Consider the following 10197-nt stretch of genomic DNA (forward strand, 5'->3'; position numbering starts at 1 on the left):
GAGCGGGAATATTCCACTCGCGAGTTTTTTGCTGCGTGGAAGTTAAGCATATTGACATTGCTATTTTTTTCTCTAGTATTAGCATAAATGGCGTTTGACATACGTAAAAACTGTGTGAAAATAATTCTGACATTATATAAAAAAAATGTTGGACAATGTTATGCTTTGATTTAGTCGTAACGAAGAAAAATACAGTATCCAAGACAGTCCATTATTCCCATTGTTTGAGAAATTGCTTATTATTTTCATTATTTTCATCTAACTTGAAGTATAACATTATTAACCAACTAGTTTTCATTATGCCAAAGCTGTTCTCACACAATATATATCTATTTTAAAAGCGATTTATGCTGATGATGCGGAAATGATCAGTGTCGATATTCTCATCTTCCCCTGTAGCCCAGACCTCGCGTGTGATCAATGGGCAGGGGGAGGAAATTAGAAAGATTTAATAAGGAAAGGGAGAGAATGGAATGAGGAATGATGGAGTGAGCGAGAGAGAGGGAAAGGAGAGGGAAAGGGATAGAAGGAGAAGAAGGAAATTAGAAAGATTTAATAAGGAAAGGGAGAGAATGGAATGAGGAATGATGGAGTGAGCGAGAGAGACGGAAAGGAGAGGGAAAGGGATAGAAGGAGAAGAGAGGGAAGAAAGGATGGAGGGACGAGAGAGAGAGAGGAAAGGATGGAGGGATGAGCGGAGAGAACAGAGGAGGAGAGAAGATGGGACGGAAGGAGGAGTGAGAAGGAGGAAGGGACAGAGGGATGAGAGAGGATGGAAGGAATGGAGGAAGGAATGACTGGGAGAAAAAGATGGATGGAGGGATGGAGGAGGGAGTGAGAGGGAAAAAAAGATGGAGGGAGGGATGAAGGGAGGGAGAAATAGAGGGAGGGATTGAAGAAGGAAGAAATGGAGGGAGGGAGAGATGGAGGGAGGAGAGAGAGGGAGCCAGAAACCTCCTCAGACACAGGGAGGGGTCCGGATAATCGATCAGTGTAGCCGGGTAAATGAATTATCCGGTTCAGCAGCTGATGTCGGAGCCAGGACAGGGTGTAACTCCCCCCTCCTCCGGTACTCTCCCTTTCCCCCACGCTACTCCCCCTCCCCCCTCTGCTCCCCCTTCCTAGCTACTCCAAATCCCCCCCTGCCACGCCCTCCCATAACCCTTTGACTGCGACGAGTTTGGACTGAGCTGAAGGAAATCGTCTTTCATAAACTGGAATTTGATACTTTTTTTTTTATTATTCATTTTCCAAAACTGTATCGTATAATGCTCTTTCTAATACGTGGTCAAAAATTGATCGTGAGGTTTTTCAATCACATGGAAGGCAATTTTGATATGCAGGTGTAATTAGTCATCCATTACCTTTTAAAATTATGTGTAGTTATTATCTGGATGTGGATATTTGTGTTATATTATTAGCTTTCACGTTATCGATTTATGGGTATTTTTTCGGTCTTTTTCGTGTTATATTATTAAATTTTTTGTGACATCGGTTTATTTTTGTGTATTTTCGGCATTATTCGTGTTGCTTTTAAAAGGTTTAGAGATATTGGTTTATTTTTGTATTTTCGGCCTTATTCGTGTTATATTAAATTTTTAGTGACATCTGCTTGTTTTTCTATTTCAGGTATGTGCGCCGGATGTTTTCAGCTTACCTCTGCCCTAAAGACGTCTCTAAGGTAAGATAAAGGTAGATAAGATGAGATAAGCCTTCTGTCATTTTAGGGCTCATAGGTTTTACGTGGAAGAAAAATGGTATGGACTTCTGAAATATTACTACGCTCTTTCTACTCTAACTTGGCCTAAAATATGCCATCTTTCCATCGTTGATACTCAGCTGTAGCAATAGAGACACTAGAATATGATGCTAGTCACGAAGAAGTGCAATGGAAAGGATGCAGATTCGTAGTACTGGATCCTGTTTCTGATGCTGCTGGACAGAGAGACAGACAGGCAGGTAGAGATAACTAAACAGAGAGAGAAATAGGTAGAGAGATAGATAGCTAGGCAGACAGATAGATAAATTAGAGATAAGTTGGTAGACAAACAGATAGATAGAGAGACAGATAGGTGAACAGGGAGATATACATAGATAGACAGATGCATAGATAGGTAGACAGACAGACAGCTAGACAGACAGACAGATAAACAATTAGACAGACAGACAAATCAGAGAGCTATATTTAATAGCTTAATTAGACTTTGACCCTTTGATTGCTCCCCAAAGTCGTCGAATAACTTAAAAGAGTCAGTTTATTCTGAACGTAAAGACTCAATGTATTCTGAATTATCGATACCCACTGTTGATATCAGCCAATGCTTTTCTCACATATGACCTAACTAACCAATCATAGGTCATCCACGCTCATGGCTTTGTTACTAATAGGGTTATCATTTGAGACCAGCTTCATTTAACGCAACGAGTTAATTAGCGTTGACTGGAAATAAATGCGACCTCTTAATTAATATAGCATGATAGCGTTGGGGTTATTTTAGTTATTCGTTTATCTCTTCTCTTAGCTGATGGAGAGGGACGCCTTCACGTGGTGGCACCGATATTGCTGTTTGGTTCCACTGCCTGGGTATACAAACGTCCCTCAGTTTCCTCCAAATCCCCCCACAAGGAGGTTGGGGGACTGCAGTAGGAGGACAACTTCAGCTTGCAGTCCACAGGGTTCACTTTTCAGATGAACCTAGAGCTACAACAACAGCAACAACAACTACAGGGAGGGGTGAGGAGTGAGAGAAGGAAGGGGAGTGGGGAATATGTGGGAGGGGGGAAAGGCAAGAGGAGTTCAGGATGAAGAGGGATGAGGAAGGATGAGGGGTCAGAAGGAGTGGGAGAGAGAGGGGTATTTGAGAGAGCGAAGGTGGAGGGAAAGTAAGTGATGAGGGGTGAGGAGGAGGGGTGGGGGGTGAGAGGGATATTTGAGAGAGCTTGTTTAATACAGGAAATTGAATGCAGAGACACAAGTTAGTTATTATTGCACTAAGAGGCAGCCTAGTTATTCCACCTCATGCACATATAGTTACCTTCATTAATGCAGTCAAGCTTATTATTACTTCTATTTTATTTATGAGGTTAGAACAGTTTACATAACCTCCTAAAGTGAATATACTCGTGTGACGATAGCTAGGAGAGAACATCGAAGGAGAGATATAGATAGATAGATAGATAGATAGAGATAGATAGATAGATAGATAGATAGATAGATAGAGAGAGAGAGAGAGAGAGAGAGAGAGAGAGAGAGAGAGAGAGAATAATAGGTGGAATTGAGTAAAATAATCACTATCATGGGTTAAAACCTGAATAGTTGATGATACACGTTTATGTATGTATGTATGTATATATGTATGTATGTATGTGTGAATGTATGTATGTATGTATGTATTTCAACCCCTCTGCACATCTAACCATATCTGCTATATCTGTCCATATCTGCCAGTCCATCTCTACATATAACGTATGTCTATATATCTGTCTATATCTGTCCATCTATATTTCTGTGTGTGTGTGTGTGTGTGTGTGTGTGTGTGTGTGTGTGTGTGTGTGTGTGTGTGTATCTTACCATGAGCAGCCCTACATGTAAGAGTAAGGTTGCCGCCCTCAGCTATGGGTGGCAGTCTCCCGCCCACCCCACGCCCACGCTCGTCCTCGATCACCACGCCCTCGACCTCATCTGTGGGCAGAGGTTAGAGGTTAGAGTTGGTGGTGGCTGGTTAGAGATTAGAGTTAGTACAAGTAGGTTAGATTTAGTTCTAGCATTCCTCACAGCCTGTTCCATTTCCACTATCCACTCCAGACTCCAATTCTCTCTCTCTCTCTCTCTCTTCCCTTACTACTAATCCAATTTCGCCAAACTCCTTTTCCAATCGCCTTCCATTTCAAACCCAATTTAATTTATTTTTCTTCTCACCAAACCCATTCGAATCTGTCTCTCATTCTCTTTTTCTCCTCCCTTTGCCTCCCTTTCTCTTATCTTCCTCCCTTTTTTCTCTTTCTCCTATCTTCCCCCTTTTTCTCCCTGTCTCTTATCTCCTTCCCTTCCTCTTTCTCTCCTCCTCTCATTTCCCTTTACCACTCCCCCATTGTCTCTCCGATTTTCACCCATTTTGTACTTTATTATCTCTACGTAATTCTTTGCTTCCTCGACCCTCCCTTTATCCTTTATTTCTGTCTCTTCTGTTGCTTCATCTCTTCTCCTCCTCACCACTTACCTCATTTCCTGTAACCCTCTTCCCTTCATTCCCTCTCATTTCCACCAAACTGGCATTACTCACCTCCTTACCTATCGTGTTCATTCCTTTCTCTCTCTCTCTCTCTCTTTCTCTCTGTTTACTCGTCTCCCACCTCCACTCTTTCCCTCCCCACCACTTAACTCACTTCCACTAACTCCACTCTCTCACTATCTCCAATTTACACTCAAATCACTTTATCCTCTCCACTTAGGTTGCTCATTCCTTCCTTCTTACTCTCTCCTTCCGTCCTCTTACTCTCTTTCTATCTTTTTTCTCCTTTTTACTCTCCACTCACCTTCCTTCCTCTTATTCTCTCAGTCCTTCCTTCGTCTTTCTTTTTTCTTCTTCCATATCTCTTACTGTCTTCTTTCTGTCCTTTCTCTTACTCTCTCCTCTCTTTCTTTCCTTCCTCTCTTCCTTCCTCTTACTTTCGTCTCTCCTTCCTTCCTCTTCCACTTCCTCCATTTCCCTCCTATCATCCTACTCCCTATTCTCTAGCCCGTTTCACAATCTCTCCAATTTCCACTCATTTCACCTCTCTCTCTCTCTCTCTCTCTCTCTCTCACGCACACACACACACACACACACACACACACACACACACACACACACACACACACACACACACACACACACACACACACACACACACACACACACACACACACACACACACATCACCCCTTCCTCAACATTTTCTCCACCCCCGCTCTCTCCAACTTCCACCCAGCTGCACCTAATTCTCTCGCTCCACCCCACCTCTCTAGCACCACCCACCTCCGCTTCCTCCCTTCTTTCTCCTCTCCCTCCCCACCTCCTCCACCTAATTCCTCGCTCCACTCCACTCACTTCCACATCCTCGCCACCGCACCGCAAATTCCCTCGTCCACTTCTTTTTCCACTTGCCTCGTATCACACACACTTAACTCCTTTCACGTTGTCCAACACTCCACTCCGTCTCCCTTCCACTCTGTCACTCTTTTTCTCCCGCGTTTCTCTTCCCTCTCACTCTTTTTTCTCTCTCATTTCTCCAGGCTCACTCTTTTTCTTGGGTTTGTCCACTCTCTCACTCTCTTTTTCTTGCGTTTCTCCATTCTCTCATTGTCCTTTTCTCCCATTTCTCCAGGCTCACTCTTTTTCTTGGGTTTCTCCACTCTCTCACTCTCCTTTCTCACATTTCTCCACTCTCTCACTCTCCTTCTCACCTTTTTCGAATAGCACTCTCCTTTCTCGCAGTTCTTCTCCCTGCCTTGCATTCATCCTGCTCTGAATCCACTCGGCCATTCCTTCCTCCTTGTTTTCATCATCCTTCTCTTCCTTCCTCCCTTTTCCCTCCCTTTTTTCTTCTTCCTCTGCCCCTCTGCCTCCCCCTCCTTCTGTCCATGTCCTTCTCCACTTACTCTCTTCCTCTCCTCTTCCCTCCCCTTACTCTCTTCCCCTCTTCTCCCCACCCTTACTCTTTTTCCCTCTTCTCCTCTTCCCTTACTCTCTCCTATCCTTATTCTTCCCCGTTTCTCCTCTCCTTTTCCTCTCAATCTCTCCCCTATCTCCTCTCCTCTTCCTCTGTCCTTATCCTCTCTCTCTCTCTCTCTCTCTCTCTCTCTCTCTCTCTCTCTCTCCCCCCCACCTTCTTCCCCTCCCTCCTCTGTCCCTTCTCTTTCCTTCCTCCTCATGCACACTTTTTTTTTTCTTTTTTCTTTAATTTTTTTTGCACCTCGCCAGCAAGCTCTGTCTCTCCTCATACTGACACTCTGACACACGCTTTTACAAACGTCTCGCGGATTTTTATCCCAGGACGCCTTCGTGTGGTGGCGCTGATATAGGCTGCCCGGTTATACAAACGTACCTATCCTCTATCCCTATCCCTACTCCTTCCATATCCCACTCACTCTCATCCCATCTCCCTCACATCCCTCTCCATCTCATCCCATCTGCCCCGCATCCCACTCTCTCTCATCCTGTCTTCTCCCACATCTCATTCCCTCTCATTCTCCCTCCCCTCACTCATCCCCCTGTCCACTCCCCTTCATCCTCACTTATCCCAGGGCATCCCCACTCCTCCCACTCCCACTCACTCTTATCCCACTCCATCCACTCACCTAAGACCTGGAGTAGTAGCCTCTGGGACCACGTAGGCGCCAGGCGGTAGTGGACTCGACACCTGTACTCCGATTGGTCTTCCACTTCGACTTCCTTAATTGCCAGGGTTGTTCCGTTGCCCTCAAGTTCCCGCCGCTCCGTGGAGGTGGAGGAGGAGGAAGAGGTGGATTTGGTGGATGATTGACTGCTACTTCTGCTGCCACTTCTGCTGTTAATGCTGACGTTTTTGCTGTTGGCTGTGATTTTGTTTCGTCTGCTGGTTTTGTCTGTGGTGCTGTCTGTGAGTCTCCTACTGCTACTGCTGTCCTTACTGCTGATTCTGCTACTTCCACTGCTGCTGAGGATGGTACTTAAACTGCTACTGCTGCTGCTATTTGTGATTCTGCTACTGCTACTGTTTTCATGGCTGCTACTGCTGATTCTGCTACTTCTACTGCTGATCCCACCGTCTTGGTTGTAGCTACTTGTGATTCTGCTACTTCTACTGCTACTGATGATGCTACTTAAACTGCCACTGCTACTGCTGCTACTACTACTATTGCTATCATTACTGCTGTCATCCCGAATACTTCCCTCTCCACTATTTCCCCCCAAACTACCACTATAATATTCCTCATCCACGATATCGCTCACAACTCTCCTGCTACTGATACTTCCATTGATGCTACTTAAATCGAGGCTCAGGTTGCTACTGGACGTGAAGTTACTGACACCATCCTCGCTTTTGTTGTTCCAGCTTACTTCACTGCTGTGCTCCTCGATGCTACTTAAACTGTTACTTATGTCCGGATATGTGTTACTGCTACTACGTCTTCTCCTCCTTCTCCTCCTCCTCCTCCTCCTTCTGATGCTAGTGATGACGTTACTACTTGTGGTGGTGGTGGCAGTGATGGTAGGGGGGATGAGTGAGGTGGTGGCAGTGCTGGTGGTGATGGTAGGGGTAGTGGTGGTCGTAGGGGTGGTAGTAGTGGATCCCCTGGTCGTCCCTCTTGCTTCTGTCTTGTTCCGTGCGTCGTAACTGCAAAGAAAAAATATATTAATTTTTAGCATCATTATCGACGTATTTCTTAATCCATTTTTTGCCTTTTCCGGACGATTTCCTTCAGATTTAGAGAGGTTTAGAGAGGTTTTTCGTGCTACTTCAATGGTCACTGTTCCTCTGAACTGTCTGCATGCATTCCTCCACTTCTACGACGGGCGCGTAGCACCCGTCTAGTAGCAAACTCTCACCCCTTTTCTGTCCAACTCTCTAATGCAAGAGTTAACCGTTACTCCCAGTCCTTCATTTATGCAACAGGTCAACTCTGGAACTGTCTCCCTCTGTCTGTATTTCCTGCTTCCTATGATCTCCAGTCTTTCAAACGCAGTGTGTCCAAGCATCTCGAAATGAATGGATCTTGAATTTGGCTCTCTCTTGTATTTTGTTTTTCTCTTGGAAGGAACAGTTTTGCGGGCTCGTTGCCTTTGGTTCCTTCTTCCCCACATAAAAAAAAAAAAGATACAGCCTTCATTAACTCATTTTCCTAACCCAAATAAAATGATCATAAGTCAGCAAGCGAAAGGTGAAAAACTCGTGTTGGCAGTAAAGGGTTGATGAAAATAAGTGTTGGCAGTGAAAAAGATGGAGAAAAAAATCATGTTGGCAGTGAAAGAGGTAGAGAAAAAATCGTGTTGGCAGTGAAAGAGGTTGGGAAAAAATCGTGTTGGCAGTGAAAGAGGTTGGGAAAAAATCGTGTTGGCAGTGAAAGAGGTTGGGAAAAAATCGTGTTGACAGTGAAAAAGGTGGAGAAAAAATCGTGTTGGCAGTGAAAGAAGTGGAGAAAAAATCTTGTTGGCAGTGAAAAAGGTGGAGAAAAAATCGTGTTGGCAGTGAAAGAGGTTGGGAAAAAATCGTGTTGGCAGTGAAAGAGGTAGAGAAAAAATCGTGTTGGCAGTGAAAGAGGTGGAGAAAAAATCGTGTTGGCAGTGAAAGAGGTAGAGAAAAAATCGTGTTGGCAGTGAAAGAGGTAGAGAAAAAATCGTGTTGGCAGTGAAAGAGGTAGAGAAAAAATCGTGTTGGCAGTGAAAGAGGGAGAGAAAAATTCGTGTTGGCAGTGGAAGAGGTAAAGAAAAATTCGTGTTGGCAGTGAAAACGGTAGAGAAAATAAGTGTTGGCAGTGAAAGAGGTAGAAAAAAATCATGTTGGCAGTGAAAGAGGTAGAAAAAAATCATGTTGGCAGTGAAAGAGGTAGAAAAAAATCATGTTGGCAGAGAAAGGGGTTAATGCCTACTCTCTCTCCAAGCCATTATTTCTCTCTCTCTCTCTCTCTCTCTCTCTCTCTCTCTCTCTCTCTCTCTCTCTCTCTCTCTCTCTCTCTCTCTCTCTCTCTCTCTCTCTCTCTCTCTCTCTCTCTCTCGCAAACTTCCCTCCAACTTCTTTCCTTCAGGTAACTCACTTAATAATCGTCCCATCCCTTTTTTCCTCCTCCCCTCTCCCCTTCCCCTCCCTCCCTCCCTCCCTCCCTCCCCTATTTTTCTCCTCCCCACCTTTCTTTCCTCCACGTCTCCGTACTGTCCTCTTCCTTCCTCTTTTTTTTTTTTCCCTGTTCTCCTCTTTTTCCTCTTACGCCTTTCATCCATTCCTCTTTTTCTTTTCCCTTTCTTGTTTTTTCTTATTCCATCTCGGTTTACTCTCATCGTCTCTCTCTCTCTCTCTCTCTCTCTCTCTCTCTCTCCTTCGTATTCCACCTCTATTTCACCTCATTATCTGTGTCTTCTCTTTGTCATCGTCTTTTACTCCTCATTCCGTTCTCCCTTCTCTCTCTCTCTCTCTCTCTCTCGCCTATCCCTCCTTCGTTTCTCCTTCTCTCCCTTCCCTTTTCCTTTCCTCCTTCATTTCTCTTCCTCCAAAATATAAGTTTCCCCTTGATCTCTTTCCCTTAGTCACTCCTGCCTCACACCTCTCTCTCATATCATACTCTTCATTTCCATCCCCTCTTTCCTCTTCATTCTCTTCCTCTCCCTCATTTTCTCCTCCTCTCTCTCCTTCATTCCTCTTCATCTTCTTCTATTCCATCGTTTCATCTTCTTCTCTTCCCTTTCTATCTCCCCCCTCTTCTGTCCCTCCTTCCCTGCTCTTCTTTTTCTTCTCTTCCTCCTTTCCTCTTCCTTTTCCCTTTCCTCTTCTTTTCCCCTCCACTCCAGTCTCTCACTCCATTCAACTCCCAGATTGGTCTAGCTTTTACATGATATTTTCCTCCTCCTTCCTTCCATCTTTCTCACCTCTTTTTCCTTTCCTCCTCTTCTCCTCCTCTTCTCTTTCCTCCTCGCCTTCTCCTCTTCCTTTTCCACCTTTCCACCTCCTCCTCTTCTCTTCCCTTTCCTTCTCTCCTCTCCTCTTACTTTTTCTCCCTTCCTTTTCCATTTTTCCCCCTCCTCTCCCCTTCGTCCTGTCTTTTTCGTCTTCTCCTCCTCCATGCCATTTCCCTCCTCCCCTCCTCATTTTATTCCTGTTCTCCCCTTTCTCCTCCTCCCTTTCCACATTTCCCTCCTCACATCCCTCCTCCTCTCCTCGTGCTCTCGTCCCTTCTGTCCCTGTTTCCTCCTCTCCTCTTTTCTCTTCCTTTCTCTCCTCCCCTCCTCTTCTCTTTCCTTCTTTTCCTCCACTTCAGCCTTCCACCCTCTTCAGCTCCCAGATTAATCCATCTTTTACATGGTATTTTTCTCCTCTCTCTTCCTCTCCATTCCTCTTCCTCTCCCTTTTCTCTCCATTCCTTTCCCTCTCACTTTCTCTTCTTTTCTTTTCCTCTCACTTCCACTCTTTTCCTCTCCTTCTCCTTCTCCTCTTCCTCTCCCTTTCTCCCCATCCCTCCTTCTT

The 10197-nt window shown here is 44.8% G+C and overlaps 1 protein-coding gene across 1 annotated transcript in view; it reads right to left on the reverse strand.

The window, feature by feature from the left end:
- LOC145409290 (uncharacterized) overlaps window positions 1-7057 on the reverse strand; it is a 155068-nt gene extending 148011 nt beyond the window's left edge. Inside the window, exons 1-3 of the mRNA XM_080279768.1 lie at window positions 7053-7057; window positions 6341-7005; window positions 3572-3682 (exon numbers count right to left, since the gene is read on the reverse strand). Coding sequence (XP_080135894.1) covers window positions 3572-3682; window positions 6341-7005; window positions 7053-7057 — 781 coding nt within the window. The remainder of the gene's footprint in view (window positions 1-3571; window positions 3683-6340; window positions 7006-7052) is intronic.
- Between the last annotated feature and the right edge of the window lie 3140 nt (window positions 7058-10197).

Source organism: Coenobita brevimanus, chromosome 80 (genome assembly GCF_032717465.1).
Source record: "Coenobita brevimanus isolate Jiangsu-jjx chromosome 80, ASM3271746v2, whole genome shotgun sequence".
Classification (NCBI taxonomy): domain Eukaryota; kingdom Metazoa; phylum Arthropoda; class Malacostraca; order Decapoda; family Coenobitidae; genus Coenobita; species Coenobita brevimanus.